The sequence below is a fragment of the Bos javanicus genome, chromosome 25 (assembly GCF_032452875.1).
Source record: "Bos javanicus breed banteng chromosome 25, ARS-OSU_banteng_1.0, whole genome shotgun sequence".
Lineage (NCBI taxonomy): Eukaryota > Metazoa > Chordata > Mammalia > Artiodactyla > Bovidae > Bos > Bos javanicus.
The window spans coordinates 33,521,490-33,544,465 of NC_083892.1; the positions used below are offsets into that span (position 1 = coordinate 33,521,490).

At 52.8% G+C, this 22,976-nt stretch overlaps 1 protein-coding gene across 2 annotated transcripts; it reads right to left on the reverse strand.

Moving 5' to 3' along the window:
• Positions 1-3,951: 3,951 nt before the first annotated feature.
• Positions 3,952-7,934, reverse strand: VPS37D (VPS37D subunit of ESCRT-I). Of its 2 annotated transcripts, XM_061401900.1 has the most exons (4): positions 7,707-7,934; positions 6,216-6,387; positions 5,656-5,738; positions 3,952-5,048 (listed from the first exon to the last, which is right to left on the reverse strand). In XM_061401900.1, exons 1-4 carry the CDS (start codon positions 7,842-7,844, stop codon positions 4,686-4,688), a joined length of 756 nt encoding a protein of 251 aa, XP_061257884.1. In that variant the 5' UTR covers positions 7,845-7,934; the 3' UTR covers positions 3,952-4,685. The 2 variants fall into 2 exon arrangements, with proteins under 2 accessions (XP_061257884.1, XP_061257885.1); XM_061401901.1 differs by lacking the exon at positions 5,656-5,738.
• Positions 7,935-22,976: the final 15,042 nt, after the last annotated feature.

The window sequence follows — 22,976 nt, forward strand, 5'->3', positions numbered from 1 at the left end:
AAGGGTGGAGCCCAAGTGAGTGGCCACCACACCCACTTTTGGGAAAATGGCGAGGAGGAGGGGTCTTGTCTCGGGCCTTTGGGCTTCCTGGAAGGTCATCAGGTCCCATGAAGAGAGGCTGAGAAAGGAAGCCGGTAAGTGGCAGGGTTACTTCAGTTCTCTGAGTTCAGCACTCTCTCATGGCCTTTGCCCCGTCCGTTCCTCTGCCCTGTGATGAATGTGGTCACATTATCACCTGCCTCTGAGCAGGACTGTAGAAGGCCCGCCTCACCTGCCTTCAGCGGCCTGGCTCTCAGCCAGCCTCTGGAGCCCTGGTGGCCATGGGGTTTGAGCAAAGCAGCTGAGGATCCGTCTGTTGGTTTTAGGATGATAGCAAGACCTGAGTCTGGGCCTCATAAACTTGTGTATGCGGGGGTGCTCAGTGCTCTCATCCCCCAGAGGCGCCGCTTCCCCGTCTGTCGTAAGATTATAGTATCAATGGATCTAGCCATCTTACCAGTGTCTCTTAAGGCTGTCTCAACCTGGGGCCTGGGCGCTACTATTGAGGGAGGTCAGCCCTCCCGTTCGGCCTTTGTCCCTTCAGCATTCACACCCTTGGTCCTGGGAGGGGCTGCCGCTAGACCAAAGAAGGCCTGTTTTAGGAGAACCAAGGACTGACCCAGATTCGTGGTTCACAGGCCACAGCCAACCTGCACGTAGTGTTTGGCTGTGGCTAGCACGGTGTCTTAACTTTAGCAAACATTAAGAACTTGGGAGACTGCATAAAAATCTAGCTTTCTGACTTCGCTCCAAAAAATGAGAAAATGCCACCATTAAGCTTCCTCCCATACCCGCATGACCGCGTGGGAAGAGCTGTCAGGTCTGCCTTGTAGACAAAGTCCTTCCTCCCCAGGCTGCTGCACTCTGACCAGCAAAGGGATGTGTCAGAAGCCATAATGCACACACTTGAAACCATTTCGCTGTTAGTAAAGAAATCTCTCTCTGTATCCCATGTCTATAAAGAGGGAAAATAGACAGACAAAAGGGGTCTCACATTTCCAGGAAAATAGGGGCGGGTGTGCTTTGTGGAAATGGTGCTGCTTGGCACTGTGACCTTCCTGGCCCCTCCAGGCGTTTGAGGTCGCAGATCCCCAGATAACCTCCTGTGTCGTTGTAAGAGCTCACACTTTGGGAGGCAGAGTGTAAATCTTACTTTCTGTGGAACAGGAAGAATCTCTCGAGAGGCCTGTGGCAGGGGCAAGGTCCCAGACAAAGCCAGAGGTCCCTTGGTACAATAATGCCATCCCTGCACTTGGTCTTTCATGTAAAATCCTTGTATAAATTGGGATAAACCCTCAGCTAGTCCTACTTGGTCTCTCTGAAACCACTGGATTCTCTCTAGCCTTGGAGGTCAAGGGCAGTTTCTTAGCCATGGCTTTGCAGTGACCACACGATTCAGGGGTAGAGATTTGAGCTCACTGTGGTTCAGGCCTGCTTAGCTCAGTGAGCCTTGATTCGCGCGCACACAGACACGAAGTTACGTGTAGTGTTTCATATTTGGAAGATGAAGCAGGAGGCTTAAGAAAGGACACAGAAGCTAGTGATTTCCAAGCAAGGAGATGCACATAACAGACTTCTGAGGGGCAGGAACACGTGTTTATCAAAAAGGGGTGGGAGTTTTGTTACTGGGGCGATTTGGGGGGTTTGGTTTGTAAACGCACCAGTGGTCTGTAATAGAACTTTTCTCATGGGCCCCTTGATGTAGCCCCTCAAGTTTATTCTCTCTCACAGAGGATGATAGCCAAGAACATTCCCTGGTACCCCAGAACCTAGACAGTTCCAGAAGTGATCTGGCAGGAGAGCCCAGACTGCTTGGAACTTTCCAGAACATTCCATTTTCCTTTAAGCAGAGAGGCTAATAAAGCTTATTAACCATCCAACTCTAAGCCTTTCCTGTGGCCCAGAACTAGGGCCAGGCACTCTGGCGGCATCTGTACCCACCTCCCTCAGGTCTTTGGTCTTTTTCATGCTGGAGCTGAATCCTGAGGGGCATCACTCCCTGTGCCCTCTAAAACTGAGCTCTTTGGGGAAGGGGAGGGGTGTGGAAGCCCTTTTGAGGGCCCCCACCTGGGTCCCATGGTAACGCTCTTCTCCCTTTCTGGTCCCGCCCTTGCCTGGTCATTTCTTCCTCTGACCTGCCTCGGGGAGGGGAGGCTGAACCAGACTGTGGACATTAGCCTCTGCCCAGCTCACAGTAGTGGAGGTAGGCTCCGGCATCCCCATCCTTAGCCCTTCTTCCTGTGGTTACAAACCTGGAAAAACACCCTGGAAGCAGGGACCAGGAATGGGAGGCCAGGGTGAGAGGGGCCCAGCTTGCACCAGGCCCTGCTGAGAATGCAGAAGTTCTTCCAAGGCTGCTCAGTCTTCTGTCTGCTGTCTCAGGCAGGCACTAGGTGTCATCTTGGCGTCCCTCACCTCCAGCAGCTCAAGTGCTAGCAGGGAGGAGCAGGAGCGCCGAGGCCGCCGTGGGGTGGAGCCTCTTGAGCGGGCACTGGCAGTGCTTTGCCCCCGCTAGGAGGGATCTGACTGGACTTGACGGGCTGTCAGAAGCTCAAATGGGCCAGTCCCTCTTAACTATTGCCTACGTTTCTAAAGATCCCATCAGAGGAATTCCCTGGCAGTCCAGTGGTTAGGACTGTACACTTCCACTGCTGGGCACCTGGTTTCAATCCATGGTCAGGGAACTAAGATTCCAGGAGCTGCACCGTGTAGCCAAGGGGAAAAAAAAACCCAAAAACAAAATTATTAAAAAACAAGATCCCATCAAGCAGTCACTCAGGTGCTGCTCAGACAGCTTTAGGAACGGGGACCACCTACCTCTAGTAGCAGCCATGGCTCTAGAGCCTCATCCTGAGCCAAAATCTGGCTCCCTGTGGTCTCCACCCACTGGTCTTGACTGACCTCTGGCTCTATGTGAAGCAGCCCTTTAGACTCAAAGGGCAGCCATCACCTACCTGTATGCCAAACAGATCCTCAACTGTTCTGCAGGGGACTCAGTCCCAGTCCTTTTTTTCTCTTTATTGTTACTCCAAAGGCGGGCTTCCCAGGTGGCTCAGGGGTAAAGAATCTGCCTGTAAGGCAGGAGACCTGGGTTCAATCCTGAGTCGGGAAGATTCCCTGGAGGAGGGCATGGCAACCCACTCCAGTATTCTTGCCTGGAGAATCCCATGGACGGAGATGCCTAGCGGGCTACAGTCCATGAGGTTGCAAAGGTCAGGCACAACTGTGCGACTAACACTCACTGTATCAAAGGTGCTGCTGCTGTGGGGTTCCCTTAGAGTTTAAAACTTCAGTAAGAAGTAGTGCCAACCCAGCACTTGCCTCGGTCTAGATGGTTACTTCCCTACTAACGTGGACCGAGGTCACAGTAGCTTCTACAGCACTCTGACTCCTCTCACTGAGAGGATCTTCCTTGACTCCCTGCCAAACTTCGTCTCATCAAACTTGACCTAAGCGGATCCAAGACATGCTCCTACTCTCCCGTCGTCTTGTCCCACCGTCATCAGCCAAGCTGAAGACAGACAGCCTCAGCCTTCGGGGAGCCCCTCCATCACCCAGTGGGCGCGGTCATTTGACAGGCCAGAGAAGGAGCAGGGCCATCCTGATGGGGCCTACAGGGCGCTGAGGAGAGGAGGGTGCACAGCGGTGCGGCCCTTGAGAACTGGGACGCAGCGTGTGCTTCTGTCCAGCAGGGCTGGGAAGTGCAGAGCTAGGAAAAGACTCTCTGGGGTTGGCAATCAGAGAAGGTTTCATGAAAGAGGCGGAAACAGTGCTGGACCCGAAGGACAGCTGGGCTTTGCATGCGCAGAGAGGAAAGGAGGGCCTCTCAAGAGTAGGCAGCTCAGGACCTGAGATGAGGCTGCAGTAGCTGAGAGGCCGGGTGAGGGGTCAGAGAGGAGTCGGGCAGCATGGTCATCTTCATCATCACATTTATTGACGGCCCCTGGGAGGCGGGGCTGGGGACAGAACATACAAAGACAAGGACCTGCCCTCAAAAAGGTTCCATTCTAAGGAGACGGGACAGAAAAATACAGAATGGTCTTTCCAGGGGATGGCCCACTCTCACCCCTGCAGGTCAGAAGCCCCTGGCCTACCTCGCCCCATGGTCTGGAGCCTGAGTGGGGCAGGTAGTGGTAGCCCCATGGCCATGGTGTCCCTGCCCCTGCCACTGGGGCCTGACCCCCTGGCTCCTAGGTGGTGGACCCCAGCACTGGGGGAAAGGTAGGCTCAGGACATGATGGAAAACACTCCGGTCAGCCGTGGCATTGTGCGAGCCCAGCAGAGGGGCAGGGGCGCTAGGGCCCCCTAGGCAGGGCCCCTTGAAGGAGGCGGGCAACTTCCCAGGCCCCTTCGAGTCAAGTTCTTGCACTGGGGCTGGCCCATCACCCGGGAGGCCCCAGCCGGGGAGAAAAAAAAGGCAGAGGTTCCTCAGCGCCAGAGGCATCAGACCCTGCCCACCCCACCCCCAGCCCTCTCTCTGGGCATCTCCCAGTGGACCCTCCTCCCCAGCTCAGCCTCCAGGGCCAGGGCCTGCCTAGGGCCAGGGGGAGGGGCCTGCCCCTCCCCCCACCCAGGCAGTGGGGGAGGAGGAGGAGCCACGCATCAAGTTTGTCTGGGCCCCCCATGGGGGGGCCATACCCTGGATCCTACCGGTGGGGGGGCTCTGGCTGCGAGGGCCGAGGGCTCAGCAGAGGGGCTGGGCCCAGGGGGCACCCGGGGGAGCCCTTCAGTGGGGGCACTGGGCGGGAGTCCAAGGGGGGCAGGCTCCGGGGCACTGCCGGTGGCCCCCGGGCGGCCCCGGTGGGCAGGACTGCGGCAGCGGGGAAGGATTTGGGGGGCTCCGCGGCAGCCGTAGGGGCTGGCTGGCCAGACCGCTCCCGGCGCCGCAGCAGCTCCTGCAGCTTCTCCGCTTGGGTGCGCCTCAGGTGGGCCAGGGCCCGGCCTCTTTGGAAGGCGGGCAGGAAAGCCTCCAGGCTCTGCTCTCCCAGCAGCAGCTGCTCCATCTGCTCCTGGGACAGGAGGGATGGGACAGTTTAGGAGGACCATGACCGAAGACTCAGGGCTGGTCCTCTCTCCCCCATCCTGAATCCCTTCCAATGGACCCCACCACCCCGGTCTGGGATGGGGCACTGAGTTCCAGCCTCGCCTGCCCCTTGCTGAGTGACTGTGGACCAAGTCCTCTCCTCTCAAGCCTTGATCACGATCACCAGACCTGCCGGGGCAGGGACGAGGGGGTCTAGGGATGGGGACACATGTGAAGGGGACGGGTGTCCATCTCCTCCAGGCCAGGGCCCTCCACCTCCACCCCTCCACACCCTGAGCACTGTGCTCCCTCCCACTGTTCTGGGACGACTGACTGCCCCGGCTCCTCTGTAGCCCCAGCCTAAGCTGCCGGAGATGGTCACAGGAAGCCGGGGGAAAGTCACAGGTGGGGACGGTGGGCCTTGTGTCCAGGGCGGACAGCAATTCAGCAGGCCCTCCTGGGGGCCAGGCACTCAGGGCAGGCTTCCTGGAAGAGGGGCTCTCACGCCTGCAATGTAAGAATCAAGGGGAGGGGACGATGATAGGTTGGGTTCCCCCTCCGGGTCCCCAGGCCCAGCTGCCCCCTCCTCTCACCTCAGCCTCCTGCTCAGCTTCTTCCAGCTCAGCCTGCAGCCAGCCCAGCGCGCAGTGGGGGCTCCAGCGGTGCATGCTCTCCTCTGAGGGCCGCAGAGGGACGCAGTGAATAGCCCCTGCCCTCAGGGCCTGTCACCCTGGACAGACAGGCCGGAGCCCCAGGGCCCACTGCTGACTCTCTCCCTGACCCGTGTGTGCCTCTACGCTTCCCCTCCCCTCTCTGGGGCCTCAGTTTCCTCACCTGGACAACGCCCCACAGCATCAGTTTGTGTGCCCCCCACACCCCGTCCTGGTGCGAAAGAGGAAGCAGAGGCTGTCTCCTAGAGCACCCCAGGCCCTTGGGCAGCGGGTCCCCTCTTCTCCCAGGGACCCATTCTGGTCTCTCCAACCCAGCTATACTCACCAACTGCTCACTTTCCCAACTTGGGAATTTCCCAGGAGTAGCACCCCTGCAAGCTTGCCCGAAGAAGAGGTGTGCCCAAGTTCCCAACCTTCAGAGCCTGGCAATTCCCAGGCACCCCCCACCCCCACCCCGGGCAGTTCTCCCCGCCATCCCTCACCCAGTCGCTGCAGCTTGTCTGCACAGCTCTCGGCCACCTCCCGGAGCTCCTGGTACTTGATGGCCAGGGCAGTGCGGCCCATCTCCAGGCGGGGACGTAACGCCAGATTCTCCTTGGCTAGCGCGTAGTTGGAAGCCAGGCACGCCTCGCGCTCCAGCTGCAGGCCTTGGAACTGCCGGCGGGGAAGAGCCCAGAGGCCCATTCAGGGACTCTCCCCACAGCCGCCGACCGCCCCCCCACCCAGGCGGCAGTGCCCACAGGCCAAGCCAAAGGCGCCCCAACCTCAGGATGGCGAGCCAACAGGTGGAGGCGCTGGGAGAGCCCAGACCCCACTTTGCCTCGGTTTCCTAGTCCACAAAGTGAGCTAAAAACGTCTCCCTTATAGGGTTGTTGGGAGACTGAAGTGAGGAAAACTACGAAGGTCTCTACAAATGTTAGTTAATTTTTAATTTTTCAATTAATATGTCTGCTCAGGTCCCCGAGGAGCCCCCCTCCCTCCTCTGTCCCATTTTCCATGCATGGGCAGCTTCCCTCTCATTCCAGGCCTTTGTCTGCTTCCTCTTCAGGTGTTTGCTCCGAAAACACTCCCCATCCCCTGCTCTGACTCTCCAGAGTGAGGTGTTCACCCTGTCCCTGTCTAGCACCCCCTCACACACACACACCCCTCCTCGCACTCCTCGTCTGCCCTCCAGTGGAATCCCCACACCCCAAGGAATACACACCCCCTTTTCCTCCCCGATCCGCTAGCACCTGCTCCCAGCTCTCCTTCTCTTGCAGAAAGCAGACCCCTTTCTTTCCTGGTCCTGGAGAAGGCTTTTTCCTTCTGTTACTAGGCGGGCCAAGCCTCCCCTCCCTGCCCCTGGAGAACGCACTACCCTCCATCTGTCCCCTATAGGATGCACATGGCCCTCCCGCCTGCCTCCCTCCAATGTACACTTTCCCTTTCCGCCCCCCACAGACAACCAGCCCGGGCCTATCTCCTGTGAAATATACAACTTTCTCTCATGGTGGCCTATGGAACACACACCTCAGCTTTCAGTACCCCTCCCCAACGGAAAACACAAAGCCCCTTCTTCCACCCCCGGCATACGGACACCCTCCCAACGGTGCCCCCAGGTGTCAAACAGGCCCCTAGTTCTCCCTATGGAAGGCGCCTCCCCTTTCTGGCCCTACAGAACGTGGGTGTGCGAGCCAGGGCCCCCCACAACACAGCCGCCCCCCGGAACACACCTCCCTGGAGCATCCGCCGTAGGACACGCCTCGCGGCCATCCCTGGGGTGCACGGGCGCCTCCCTGGGTCTCCGGCGCGCCCCACCCGCCCCAGGCCAGCTCCGGGCGCCCCCTCCCCCGGGGGCGGCTCCGCCGGGCCCACTCGTACGTGCCAGGCTCCGGCGGCCCCGCGGCCCGGCCAGCGCGGCCCTTCGGTCGGTCGGCAGGTCCGACAGGCCGCGGCCCGTCCCCCGCGCCCCCCGCCCGCGCCCCCCGTGCTACCTTCCTGCTGAGCCGCACGATCCGGTCCAGCTTGGGCTCATCCTGAAGCAGATCCCGGAGCTGCCCGGTGCTGAGGATCCCAAAGCGCCCCGGGCTGCCGGGCTCCGGCCCCGCCCGCGCCGCCCGGGCCCGGTACATGCCGCCCGCCCGCGCCCCCAGCTCGGCTGCTGGCTCGGCCCGCTCGGCCCGCTCCGCCCCGGCTCCGCTCCGCTCCGGCTCCGGCTCCGGGATCCGGCTCGGGCTCGATCTCCGGCGGCGCGCGGCGCTCCGCCGCCAGAGGGCGCCCCGCCCGCTCTTAAAGGGGCCGCGGCGTGGAGGCTGGGGGTGGGGCGCGGAGGGGGCGGGCCGCACCCCTTCCCACCCCGGTGGCGGCGCGCCTCCCGCACCCGCGGATATCCTGGCAACCCATCATCCTTCCGCCGTCTGGATCTCTAGGGCCGCCTCTCTCCGCTCCCCTTCTCTCGGCCTTCAGTCACCACGCCTCCAGGCACGGACTCTCCTACCCCAGGCGTTTACAGGTTGCAAGGCTGTTTCACATTTACCCCTTGAATTCGAACGATTTTCTGAATTTGGCCAGGCTCCAGAAGCTCCTGACCTGCTGATGACTTGGATAAGTCATTCACCTCCCCCAGCCTCAGTTTTCCCTTCTACAAAATGGGGCGATGATACACAAAGTGAGGAAAAGAGGCAGTGAATGTTGAGTTCCTTGGTTTAGTCGCTAAGTCATGTCGGACTCATTGGCGAAGCCATGGACTGTAGCCCGCCAGGCTCTTCTGTCCATGGGATTTCTCAGGCAAGAATACTGGAGTGGGTTGCCATTCCCTTCTCCAAGGGATCTTCCCAACCCAGGGATCAAACCCTCGCCTCTTGCTTTGGCAGGTGGATTCTTGACCACTGAGCCACCAGGGAAGCCTGTAGAGTCTCTTACCTGTAGTTAAATGAATACCTGATATGAATTACTGTTATTTCAGAGATGAGGATACAGATTCTCAGAGATGATGTCACCTACCCAAAATCACGTTCTAGGTGAAAGACAGACAATCTCAGTTCTTCCTGTATATGCAGGTCCTCAATCCAGCTAGAGGACAGAGGGTGTGCTGGAGATGTCTGAGAAAGAGACAGAACTGATGGAATGGGGCAGGACAAGCTTGCTGATGCATTGTGAAGGCAATGCTTTGCCCACATTTTTCAAAACATTTATTTTTATTTATTTGGCTGTGTTGGTTCTTACTTGCCACATGTGGGATCTTTTTTTGTTGCGTCATGTGGGAGCTAGTTCCCCAACCAGGGATTGAGCCTAAACCCCCTGCATTGGGAGTGCAGAGTCTTAGCCACTGGACCACCAGGGAAGTCCCCTTCCTCCACATTTTTATGGTAACTGAAATTTGGTTTTCCTTCTCCAGACTCAGTTGGAACATCACCACCTCCAGGAAACCCTCTTTACCTCCCCAGGCGGCGTTGTGTGCCCCACAGTCCCTGCTGTCCCTCCATCAGGATCCTGGATATTATCAAGAGCCCTGCCACAGGTCCCAGTTTATGAGCTCCTTGGTTCTGCTGTGTCTCCTCCAGACCCACTATTTCCGCCGTTCTTCCAGGGGCCTCCTAGACATTCTCTCCTCTCTGGCCCACCTTTGGCCCCCCTCCTCCAATCTTTCTTCACTCTAAGAGGCCTTGGTGAGATCTGATGGGAGCTCTTCCCTCAGCTTGTCCCTCTTCATCACCAACCCCTCTTTATTCTACACCCACCCCAATGCCTTTCCTTCCCTCTCGCCTCCAGGAAGAGAAACCTCCCCTCATTCCAAAGTTAACGAAGTACCCTTGCTATGGGTCTCACCTTCACCTTGCCTCCTCTGAGAGCCTTCCCCCCTACTGTGGTTAGTTATGTCTCTCTCTCTCTTTTAAAAAAAATTATTTATTTACTTATTTAGTTGGCTGCATCAGGTCTTAGTTGCAACAGGCAGAATCTTTGTTGCCACATGAACAGTCTTTCATTGTAGTGCAAAGACTCTAGTTGTTGCATGAAGGCTCAGTAGTTGGGGCGCCCTGGACCCGGGATCCGACCTGTGTACCCTGCATAGCAGAACGGATTCTTTTTTTAGTTAATATGTTTACAAAATATTTATTAAGCTTCGCTGGTCTTAGATGTGGCACGCAGGATGTGCAATCTTTCAGTTGCGGTATGCGAACTCTTAGTCATGGCATGTGGGGTCCAAGTTTCCTGGCCAGGGATCGAAGCCCAGGCCCCCTGCATTGGGAGTGTGAAGTCTAAGCCACTGGATCACCAAGGAAGTTCATATGTCTCTCTTTCTCTGTCTCTTTCATGTTTAATTTCTGCCTTTAGACTGATACATCCCTTTCACCCCCACCCAGTATTTTAAAAAGTACCCGGTTATGAACTGAGTGTGTGCTCAGTCATGTCCAACTCTGTGCGACCCCATGGACTGTAGTCTGCCAGGCTCCTCTGTCCATGGGATTTCCCAGGCAAGAATACTGGAGTGGGTTGCCATTTCCCTCTGTATGAACTGAGTACCCCGCCCCCCAGTTGGTATTTTGAAATCCTAGCCTCCAATGTGATGATATTTGGAGGTGGGGTTTTGGGAGGTAAGTAGATGAGGTCATGAAAGTGGGTTCCCATGATGGGATTAGTGTCCTTCTAAGAAGAGGAAAAGAGACCAAAGTTTTTTCTCTCTCCACCATATGGGGTCACAGTTAGAAGGCCACCATCCTCGAATCAGGAAAAGAACCCTTACCAGAAGCCAAATCTGCTGGCACCTTAATCTCGGGCTTCCCAGCCTCCAGAATTATGAGATAGGCATCTTTTGTTTAAGCCACCCAGTGTGTGGTGTTTTGTTGTGACAGTCCAAGCCAACCAACATGCCATCTACACCCTGCACTCCGTGCATTCGTTTCCTCATCAGCATGTGTGTGCGCTCAGCTGTGTCCAACCCTTTGCAACCCCATGAATTGTATCCCGCCAAGCTCCTCTGTCCACGGAATTCTCCAGGCAAGAATACTAGAGTGGGTTGCTACTTCCTACTCCAGGGGATCTTTCCCATCTAGGGACCGAAGCCATGCCTCCTGCATTGGCAGGTGGATTCTTTACCACTGAGCCACCTGGGAAGCCCCCATTTCCTTATACCTCCCCTTATTCCTTGACTGACTCTGACTTCACCCCACCACCACTTCAAGGACCCTGCTCTAGCCAAGGTCACAGACCGCTTCTGAGTTCCAGAGCCCTTCTTTCTCACATTCAACACCATCGACCACCATCTCTTTCCTGAGCATATAGCAGTCAGAATCCAGACATTTCACAAGTGTCAAGTTGGCAAAAATTAAAAAGTCAGGTAATATCAAGTGTTGGTGAGGTTGGGGAGTGACAGGAATGCTTACATGCTGCTAGTGGGAGAGAGAATCAGTTCACTGGAGAGCAGTTTGACAAACTCGTAAAGAACATTCAATGTGCAGTGGACAGAGTAATAGACCCCAAAGTTGGCCACGTACTCATCCCTGAGACCTGTGGATATGTCACCTTCCATGGTGAAAAGAACTTTGCAGCTGTGATTCAATCAACGATCTTGTGATGCAGAGAGTATGCTGGATCACCCAGGTGCGCCCATTGTAGTCACAGGGGTTCTTAGAAGGGAGAGGCAGGAGGGTCAGAATCAGAGAAGACACAACAATAAAATTGGAGTGCTGGAGTCAGTGAGAAACTTGAAGGCAGTACGTTGCTGGCTTTGAAGACGGAGAAAGAAGCCACAATCAAGCAGCCTCTAGAAACTGGAAAACGCAAGGAAGTGGGTTCTCCCCGAGACATGCTAGAGGGGGTGCGCCCCTGCCAGTATCCTAACTTCAGTCCAGGGACATCTATCACAGACTCCTGACATCCAGAACTGTAAGAGATTCTGTCTGTGTTGTTGGGTCCAGCGGCTGGGACTCTGTGCTCCCAATGCAGGGGACTTGGGTTCACTCCCTGGTCAAGGAACTAGATCCCACATGCCACAACTAAGAGTTCACATGCCGCAACTTACTTCCTGCATGCCGAGACGAAGATTCGAGATCGCACATTCTGCAGCTAAGACCCAGGGCAGCCAAACAAATAATGAATAAATAAATTATCTGTGTTGTTTGGCAATTTGTTATAGTAGCAATAAGCAGCTAATACAGACTTCTTGGAACATTCACTGCCTTGGACTGGAAGACAAGAACAGGAATGTTTGCAGTGACTCTACTTGTAATAACAAGAAACTAGAAACAGCCCAAATGTCCAGGGCAACAGAAGACTTCATACTACACACAGAAATGGGCACGTTGCAGCTACACATGTCAATCTGGCTAAATCTCACAAACAATACCTCAAATAAAGGCAGCAGTCTCAGAAGAGTACACTCAGTATAATAATGTTTATGTAAAATTTAGAAACATGCAGAGCCATACTTCATATTGCTTGGAGATATGTACAAAGTACGGGAACAATAAATAACCAAATTCAGCAGTGTGGCAGTCTGGCAGAGGATGGAATTGAGAAGGCAACAGAGGGGACTTCAATGGCATTAAGAGATAGTTCAGGGATTTCCCTGGCAGTCCAGTGGTTAAGACCCCATTCTGCCAATGCAGGCGGTATGGGTTCAACCCCTGGTAGGGAACTAAGATCCCAAAAGATTTTTTTTTAAATTAGAATTAAAGAGATAGTTCAGTTTCTTAGGCTGAGTGTAGGTACACACAGGTGAATACTTTGGGATAAGTGCTGCGCTCAATATGGCAGCAAATCTGTAAAACGCAGCAGTGGCCACAGGACTGGAAAAGGTCAGTTTTCATTCCAATCCCAAAGAAAGGCAATGCCAAAGAATGCTCAAATGACCGCACACTTGCACTCATCTCACACGCTAGTAAAGTAATGCTCAAAATTCTCCAAGCCAGGCTTCAGCAATATGTGAACTGTGAACTTCCTGATGTTCAAGCTGGTTTTAGAAAAGGCAGAGGAACCAGAGATCAAATTGCCAACATCCGCTGGATCATGGAAAAAGCAAGAGACTTCCAGAAAAACATCTATTTCTGCTTTATTGACTATGCCAAAGCCTTTGACTGTGTGGATCACAATAAAGTGTGGAAAATTCTGAAAGAGATGGGAATACCAGACCACCTGACCTGCCTCTTGAGAAATCTGTATGCAGGTCAGGAAGCAACAGTTAGAACTGGACATGGAACAACAGACTGGTTCCAAATAGGAAAAGGAGTACGTCAAGGCTGTATATTGTCACCCTGCTTATTTAACTTCTATGCAGAGTACATCATGAGAAACGCTGGGCTGGAAGAAGCACAAGCTGGAATCAAGATTGCCAGGAGAAATGTCAATAACCTCAGATATGCAGATGACACCACCCTTATGGCAGAAAGTGAAGAGGAACTAAAAAGCCTCTTGATGAAAGTGAAAGTGGAGAGTGAAAGAGTTGGCTTAAAGCTCAACATTCAGAAAACGAAGATCATGGCATCCTGTCCCATCACTTCATGGGAAATAGATGGGGAAACAGTGGAAACAGTGTCAGACTTTTTGGGGGGGGGCTCCAAAATCACTGCAAATGGTGACTGCAGCCATGAAATTAAAAGACGCTTACTCCTTGGAAGGAAAGTTATGACCAACCTAGATAGCATATTGAAAAGCAGAGACATTACTTTGCCAACAAAGGTCCGTCTAGTCAAGGCTGTGGTTTTTCCAGTGGTCATGTATGGATGTGAGAGTTGGACTGTGAAGAAGGCTGAGCGCCGAAGAATTGATGCTTTTGAACTGTGGTGTTGGAGAAGACTCTTGAGAGTCCCTTGGACTGCAAGGAGATCCAACCAGTCCATTGTGAAGGAGATCAACCCTGGGATTTCTTTGGAGGGAATGATGCTAAAGCTGAAACTCCAGTACTTTGGCCACCTCATGCGAAGAGTTGACTCATTGGAAAAGACTCTGATGCTGGGAGGAATTGGGGGCAGGAGGAGAAGGGGACGACAGAGGATGAGATGGCTGGATGGCATCACTGACTCGATGGACGTGAGTCTGGGTGAACTCTGGGAGTTGGTGATGGACAGGGAGGCCTGGCGTGCTGCGATTCATGGGGTTGCAAAGAGTCGGACACGACTGGGCGACTGAACTGAATGAACTGAACTGAAAATTTTTATACAAAATTGGTGGTTCAGAGGTAAAAGAATTCACCTGCCAATGCAGGAGATGCAGGAGACACAGGTTTGATCCCTGGGTCAGATCCCCTGGAGAGGGAATAGCAACCCACTCCAGTACTCTTGCCTGGAAAATCCCATGGACAGTGGAGCCTGGTGGGCTATATAGTCCATGGGGTCGCAAAGAGTCGGATATGCCTAAATGACTGAGCACACATGCTCACCCAATAATTTTAAGGGTATATTTTTAGACCTTAGCTTTGAAGTCAGACAGCTTGAAGTCAGCCTGGGTCCCTTTGTGAGCTCTGCCGCTTCCTATGTGACCAAGAGCAAATTCCTTAATTCCCAGAGTCTCAATGATACCATCTCTGAAGTGGATGGTTGAAGGATTCAGTGACTTGCTATGTATCTAACACAATGCCTGCCACTTGGTCGTGCTCCAGAAACAGCAGCTGCAATGGGTTCCTCTTTCTAGAAACAATTCCTTCGATTTAACTTATGGAGCACCTACTCTCGGCCAGGGATTCCCAGGGGCTGCCGGAAGAAAGGGGACACTTTATTCTTGGGGTTCTGCTCCCTGGTTCAGTCTTTAAATTCATTATTCTCCAAGGATTCAATCATTACCCCCTTAAAAAAAAAAAAAAAGCAGCTTTATTGAGATACATACCACACAAGTCAACAATTTAAATTGTACAATTCTATGGGTTTTGGTATATTCACAAAATTGTGAATCCATTGGCACAATTTTAGAACATTTTCATCACCCCTAAAAGAAACTGTACCTGGAATTCCCTGGTGGTTCAAAGGTTATGACTCCATGCTTCCACTGCAGGGGGTATGGGTTCGATCTCTGGGCAGGGAATTCAGATCCCACAAGGCGAAACAACAAAAACAAACCAAAACTCTCTACTCATTAACAGTGATTCCCCAGTTCCTCCAAACCCCCACTCCCACCACCAGCCCCAGACAACTAACCTACTTGCCTGCTCTGGACATTTCACATTAACGGAATTCTTTAATATGTGGTCTTTCGTGGCCAACTTCTTTAAAAACAGAATGTTTTTAAGATTCATTCTTGAGAAAAAGTGAAAGTGAAAGTCGCTCAGTCGTGTCCAACTCTGCGATCCCATGGACTATACAGTCCCTGGAATTCTCCAGGCCAGAATACTGGAGTGGGTAGCCTTTCCCTTCTCCAGGGGATCTTCCTGACCCAGGAATTGAACTGGAGTCTCCTGCATTGCAGTCGGATTCTTTACCAGCTGAGCTCAATTCCTTTTGACTTTTTGGTGGTACGTGCGTGACACAAAATTTACCATTTTAATCATTTTAAAGAAGGTTCCAGTTCCTTCACCAACACTTGTTATTGTCTATCTTTCTTTAAATTATAATTCTCCTAGTGGGTATGAAGTGTTGTCTCATGATTTTGATTTGCATTTCTCTGATGACTCATGATGTTCACCATCTTTTCTTATGCGATTTGTTGTTTTTAATATCTGCTTTACAGAAATGTCTACTCTGATCCTTTGCCCATATTTGTCTCTTTATTATTGAGTTTGTAAGAGTTCTTTATATATTCTGGACACTAGTCCTTTATCAGGGATATGGTTTATAATTTTTCCCATTCTGTAGGTTGTCTTTTCACTTTCTTGATGGGGCCCTTTGATGCACACAAGTTTTTACAAAAAGTTTGATGAAGTCTTATTTATTTTTTTCTTCCGCTGCTTTGTGCTTTGGCATCATATCTAAGAAATAATTTTATAACTCTAGATCATAAAAATTCACCATTATGTTTTCTTCTAAGGTTTTATAGTTTTTAGCTCTTCCATTTAGGTCATTGGTCCATTTTGAACTAATCTTTGTATATGGTGGGAGTTAGGGGTCTGACTTCATACTTTTGCATGTGGACATCCAGTTATTCTAGAACAGATACATACACATCCTCTTTTAAAATCCAGACCTCACACCACTTCATGCCAGTCAGAATGGCTGCTATCCAAAAGTATACAAGCAATAAATGCTGGAGAGGGTGTGGAGAAAAGGGAACCCTCTTACACTGTTGGTGGGAATGCAAACTAGTACAGCCACTATGGAGAACAGTGTGGAGATTCCCTAAAAAACTGGAAATAGAACTGCCATATGACCCAGCAATCCCACTGCTGGGCATACACACCGAGGAAACCAGAATTGAAAGAGACACATGTACCCCAATGTTCATTGCAGCACTGTTTATAATAGCCAGGACATGGAAGCAACCTAGATGCCCATCAGCAGATGAATGGATAAGAAAGCTGTGGTACATATACACAATGGAGTATTACTCAGCTATTAAAAAGAATACATTTGAATCAGTTCTAATGAGGTGGATGAAACTGGAGCCTATTATACAGAGTGAAGTAAGCCAGAAAGAAAAACACCAATACAGTATACTAACGCATATATATGGAATTTAGAAAGATGGTAACGACAATCCTGTATGCGAGACAGCAAAAGAGACACAGATGTATAGAACAGTCTTTTGGACTCTGTGGGAGAGGGCAAGGGTGGGATGATTTGGGAGAATGGCATTGAAACATGTATATTATCATATGTGAAACAAATCACCAGTCCAGGTTCGATGCATGATACAGGGTGCTCGGGGCTGGTGCACTGGGATGACCCAGAGGGATGGGATGGGGAGGGAGTTGGGAGGGGGGTTCAGGATGGGGAACACATGTACACCTGTGGTGGATTCATGTCAATGTATGGCAAAACCAATACAGTATTGGCTAATTTAATTAGCCTCCAATTAAAATAAATTTATATTAAAAAAAGAAAAGGCAATAAAATAAAATCCGGACCTCAGTTCAGTTCAGTTCAGTCGCTCAGTCATGTCTGACTCTTTGCGACCCCATGAATCGCAGCACGCCAGGCCTCCCTGTCCATCACCAACTCCCGGAGTTCACTCAAACTCACATCCATCGAGTCGGTGATGCCATCCAGCCATCTCATCCTCTGTCATCCCCTTCTCCTCCTGCCCGCAATCCCTCCCAGCATCAGAGTCTTTTCCAATGAGTCAACTCTTCGCATGAGGTGGCCAAAGTACTGGAGTTTCAGCTTTAGCATAATTCCTTCCAAAGAACACCCAGGCAGGTACACAGAAATAGATTAATAGTAATTCTTATTTTTTGATACACTCTTTTCTTTGGTGTCTACTTGGCCTGCATTTATTTCATTTATTTGTGGATTTATTCATCTATAATGAGCACCAGTGAATCTACCACTCAACCCCAGAACTGGAACCTCACCAAAACCTTACATTTGGGTGTTCCTACCTTGCTTGCTCACACCCCTGAATTTGGGATTATCACTCCTCCGTCACCTTTTTTATCCCCGTGTGCGTGTGGGATCTTAGTTCCCCAACCAGAGATTGAACCCAGTCCCCACATTGCAAGGTGGATTCTTAACCACTGGACCACCAGGGAAGTCCCCTCTTTAGCCAGTTCTCCTGACATTTACAAGTGTATCGTTTTGTTAACAAAGAATCTGTTCTGGGGCTGAATCTAGAATCTTGAATGAGGCCCAAGAACTTTGGTCAAGTGACAGTCAGTCCCTTCTGCTGGGTAAATCCTCCACCCACCTCCCCAAGACGGTTGTGTGGTCCTGGCCCAGCTCAGGCGGACTGACCACTCCTGGGCTGAGCTCCCCACCCCTTTCTGGCCCTCCACTGCCTCCCTCTAGTTCTAGCAAATCTGACCAGTCTTGCCTTTGATGGAAACTTACAGCTCCCTATCCTCTCCCAGATGGAGACTACATTACTTTGTCTAATGCCTGTGTTCCTCTTTTTTCCTTTTTCCTTTTGCCCATCTCATACTCAACCTCTAGATCCTCTTCCAGTCATGCCAGACTCTTGACCATTCCTCAGTCTCACATTGCATCTCTGCACCTCTCCTGCTTTTGCCCTAGATGTCCCACCACCCAGAATGCCTTCCTCTCAATGCCTTATCCTAAAGCTATTGAAGAACAGACCCATCCTTTTGGCTCAGCACATACCTCCTCCTGCACAGGCAGAATCCATCCTTCCTTCCCAGCCCACTCTATCCCAGCCCCGATCCCAGCCTGACCTGTGCCAGAGTCATTAAAGACTCATCCATGCTCCCTCTTGTTAGACAGTTCAGTTCAGTCGCTCAGTCGTGTCTGACTCTTTGCGACCCCGTGAATCACAGCATGCCAGGCCTCCCTGTCCATCACCAACTCCCAGAGTTCACCCAGACTCACGTCCATCGAGTCAGTGATGCCATCCAGCCATCTCATCCTCTGTCGTCCCCTTCTCCTCCTGCCCCCAATCCCTCCCAGCATCAGAGTCTTTTCCAATGAGTCAACTCTTCGCATGAGGTGGCCAAAGTACTGGAGTTTCAGCTTTAGCATCATTCCCTCCAAAGAAATCCCAGGGTTGATCTCCTTCACAATGGACTGGTTGGATCTCCTTGCAGTCCAAGGGACTCTCAAGAGTCTTCTCCAACACCACAGTTCAAAAGCATCAATTCTTCGGCGCTCAGCCTTCTTCACAGTCCAACTCTCACATCCATACATGACCACTGGAAAAACCACAGCCTTGACTAGACGGACCTTTGTTGGCAAAGTAATGTCTCTGCTTTTCAATATGCTATCTAGGTTGGTCATAACTTTCCTTCCAAGGAGTAAGCGTCTTTTAATTTCATGGCTGCAGTCACCATTTGCAGTGATTTTGGAGCCCCCAAAAATAAAGTCTGACACTGTTTCCACTGTTTCCCCATCTATTTCCCATGAAGTTATGGGACCGGATGCCATGATCTTCGTTTTCTGAATGGAGCTTTAAGCCAACTCTTTCACTCTCCACTTTCACTTTCATCAAGAGACTTTTTAGTTCCTCTTCACTTTCTGCCATAAGGGTGGTGTCATCTGCATATCTGAGGTTATTGACATTTCTCCCGGCAATCTTGATTCCAGTTTGTGCTTCTTCCAGCCCAGCGTTTCTCATGATGTACTCTGCATAGAAGTTAAATAAGCAGGGTGACAATATACAGCCTTGATGTACTCCTTTTCCTATTTGGAACCAGTCTGTTGTTCCATGTCCAGTTCTAACTGTTGCTTCCTGACCTGCATACAGATTTCTCAAGAGGCAGGTCAGGTGGTCTGGTATTCCCATCTCTTTCAGAATTTTCCACACTTTATTGTGATCCACACAGTCAAAGGCTTTGGCATAGTCAATAAAGCAGAAATAGATGTTTTTCTGGAAGTCTCTTGCTTTTTCCATGATCCAGAGATGTTGGCAATTTGATCTCTGGTTCCTCTGCCTTTTCTAAAACCAGCTTGAACATCAGGAAGTTCACAGTTCACATATTGCTGAAGCCTGGCTTGGAGAATTTTGAGCATCACTTTACTAGCATGTGAGATGAGTGCAATTGTGCGGTAGTTTGAGCATTCTTTGGCATTGCCTTTCTTTGGGATTGGAATGAAAACTGACCTTTTCCAGTCCTGTGGCCACTGCTGAGTGTTCCAACTTTGCTGGCATATTGAGTGCAGCACTTTCACAGCATCATCTTTCAGGATTTGAAATAGCTCAACTGGAATTCCATCACCTCCACTAGCTTTGAAAGAGGGCTTCCCAGGTGGCGCTAGTGGTAAAGAATCTGCCCACCAATGCAAGCAGACATAAGAGACGGGGTTCAATCCCTGGGAGGGGAAGGATCCCCTGGGGGAGAGCGTGGCAACCCACTCCAGTTCTTGCCTGGAGAATCCCATAGACAGAGGAGACTGGCGGGCTACAGTCCATAGAGTCACACAGAGTCAGACACGACTGAAGTGACTTAGCATGCAAGCACACACATACCCTAAATAGTGCATGAGACATACTCGAACTTAAAAAATATTTCTTATTTATGAATACTTTTTGGCCTGTCCCTGTCGTCTCTCTGGGCTGCTACCCTGTGAGTGTCCAGGGTGTTTGTGGAATGAATGCTAAGAATCAGGAGGAATGTAGGGACCCAGAAAGGGAGGTCACACAAGGGGAGGTCAGTGGGCCCTAGGAGGCAAGGGGGGATGAGGGAAGGGGATTCAGGAAAGTGGTGGGGTTCAGGGAGGAGGACAGAGCCTCAAGGATGAGCATACAAGGTGGGGAGTGGTTCTGGGAGAGGGCAGGGTCATAGAAAGACACAGGGACCCAGCGGGAAAAGATGTCAGAAAGAGGTTCCAGGAGGAACCTGAGCTTAAGGAGGTAGAGGCTGTGGAGGAGGAGGTTAGGGAAGTAAGGGGTCGGGGTGTGAGAAGGGGAGGGCTGCTCTGGAGGAATGGGAGTGGGGATCCTAAGGGTGAAGGGAAATCAGAGACGGAGGTGGTCGGAACCCAGCACCGCATGGAGCTGGCTTCCAGGGGAATGAATGGTGCTCAGATAGCCTGATGGGAACTCAAGAGAGCTAAGAGGGGCTGGGGCTCAGAGTGTAACTGCGGCCTCCCAGGCGCTGCCTTTGCCCACCTGGGCCTGGCTCCACACCTGTGGCTCCTCCTCTCTCCAACCCAGCCCTAGATTTGGGCGCCGGGCACCAAGCCCCCGCGGAGCCGGGGGAGGGGGTGTGTGGGGTGGGGTGGGGGCGGTTAAAGGTGATCAGGCACGAGCGGGTCGCAGATGGGGAGTGGCAGGCGCCTGAGCCCATAGCCCGGGCCACGGCTGCCCCACGGCCCGCCAGCTGGGTGAGCGGCTGCCACCCACGTGCTAAGGAGAGAAGGAGGCACCGGATCAAGGGGCAAAGGACATCCCAAGCAGGCGGGGAGGGCGGGGGCCCCGGCAGTGCCAGAGTCCACACCCACTGCTAAAAGCCCGGCCGGCGACGCAGCGCAGTGCACAGAGCCCTCTGCCGCCGGCGTAGAGAAGACACCGAGAGGCAGCGGCCGCGGCCCCGAGCATCCCGCGTGCGCCCCCGACGCCGCCCGGGGAGACCCGGTGGCCCTGGCTGGGCGCCACCCCGCCCGCAGATAGCGCGGAATCCAAGTAAGGGGTATGGAGGGGCAGGGGGGGACAGGTGCTTAGCCCGAGGGGAGTCGGAGCCTCGCTCACGCGGACCTTAGTCTCCACACCTGTCAAAGAGGGAGGGGCGCTCCTATGGCTCTCCCGAGCATTAGGGGTTAATAGTCTCGCGAACTTGCCTGCCTCCCTGAAGTTCAGCTGCCTCGAGAAGGAGGCAATTTCATACCCTAGAGAAGGCTCGAGATCAAGAATCGGAGAAGAATTCATCCTGCTTCCCAGGCTCCCCGCTGTCTCAGTCCCACCAGCTGGGTGGGACTGAATCTCGGGCCAGGGGTGAGGATGAGGGGAGAGGTCAGGTGCCCAGGGGGCTCTCCAGGGAGCTGAGTGTGGGCCAGGAAGCAAGAGGAAGAACCTTCCTCCCTATTGTCGCCCCCTGCCCTGGGCAGGTGTGGGTGCCTGTAGAGAAGCTGGTTCCAGGTGGGCCGGTGGGTCAGGGACAAGGACCCAGACTTCTCCTGGCTGGACAGGGAGAAGCCATGTGGATTCCCAGCCACCGGGCTTCTAGCCAACAGGCAGGAGCCAGGCAAGTGGTGCAAGGCACCCATGCTGGCTCCTACCGACATGGGAAGGAGCTTCCCACCGGCTCCCCAGCCACCCTGCCCCCATTCCAGGTCTGCTGAGTCCACCTGCAGGGTCAGGAAGCCAGAGTCAGGCCTGGTCTCTTGTCTGTGGCTGGCTGTGTGACCTTGGGCACGTTACCTCCTTTTTCTGGGCCTGGCTCTCCCTCTTGGGACTTAGGGAGGCTTGTTCCTGGGCCAATGGTATAGAAACAGGGACAGAATAAATTGGGGCCACTTCAGAGGACCGGGCAGCCCCCTCCAAGCCAGGTGGGTCTGGTCCTTGCCAAGGGGGATGATGTTGGAGGCTCAGCTGAATCAGGTGGCAGACGGGGCCAAGGATCTAGCCCCTGCCTCTATCTTACCCAGATCCTCTCAACACCTGCTCAGATCCTCAGAAGAGGGGGCTGGGACTCTCAGGTCTGGGAACCTGAGCAGTGGGCTCAGGCCCACCCTAGGGAGGCTTAGCGCCTCAGCCTCAGGGCAGGGACGGCTCCTGGAGGAGAGGGAGAATCCCACTGAAGAGCTCTGAGATGTGGCAGCCAGGAGTTCCCTCTTTTGTGAGGGTGACTCTTCTGACTGTGCCCCTCCACACCCCCCCTTATCCCCTAAGTCAGTTCAGCCACTCAGTTGTGTCCGACTCTTTGCGACCCCCTGAACTTCAGCACGCCAGGCCTCCCTGTCCATCACCAACTCCCGGAGCTTGCTCAAACTCGTGTCCATTGAGTCGGTGATGCCATCCAGCCATCTCCGCCGTCTCCTTCTCCTTCTGCCTTCAATCTTTCCCAGCGTCAGGGTCTTTCCCAATGAGTCAGTTCTTTGTATCAGGTGACCAACGTATTACCCTTGTAAGGACACAGTCTATCTGAGACCTGGGCTCAGGGCTCGGGCGGGGATCAGGACTCAACCTGGGCCTAGGTGAGAGGGCTGCTGGGAGCTGGGGTCAGGGCCCCACCTGGGGTCCTGGAATGCTGTGAATGAAACTGTCTGATACGGGTGCACGTGACTTTTGTAAACTGAGGTGGATGGTAATAAGCACCGGCAAATGGAAGTGGGAGGGGCGGCTTTTTGGAGGCTCCATGACCTCACTTGCGAAAACACTCAGACTCCCCTCCCAGGGTCCTCCTTCTGAGGCTGCCCTTGACCCTGCTGCTGGCCCTGTGGTGGGCAAAAATAGGTTTTGGAGCTGTCAGGCTGGCAGAAGCCATCTTTAGGTCAATTCTCACTCCTTGATCAGGGCTGAGGAAGAGATTTGGGCTCGGATGTGAAGCAGAGGAAGGAGACTCAAGGGAGCTGGGAGTCGGGGCAGGAACCAAAATTTCTTGTACACCTACTGTGTGACAGGCATGCACCTACTGTGTGCTGGGCACTGTGTGGGGCTTTTCTGTCGCTGTTTCTTTCTTTCTAATAACCTGAGATGGAAAGGGTATTCTATCCACTTTACCGATGAGGAAACAGAGGCTCAGAAAAGTCAAGGCACTGGCTTAAAGTCAGGCAGGGCTGGGATTCAAACTC

Bases quoted from the DNA above. Each gene is read 5' to 3' on its own strand.
- VPS37D (XM_061401900.1), bottom strand. From the start codon at position 7,844: ATGTACCGGGCCCGGGCGGCGCGGGCGGGGCCGGAGCCCGGCAGCCCG. The intron at 5,739-6,215 runs GTGAGGGATGGC...TGCGGCCCTCAG, and splicing joins AGACAAGCTGCAGCGACTGG to AGGAGAGCATGCACCGCTGG. The intron at 5,049-5,655 runs GTGAGAGGAGGG...CTCCTGTCCCAG, and splicing joins AAGCTGAGCAGGAGGCTGAG to GAGCAGATGGAGCAGCTGCT.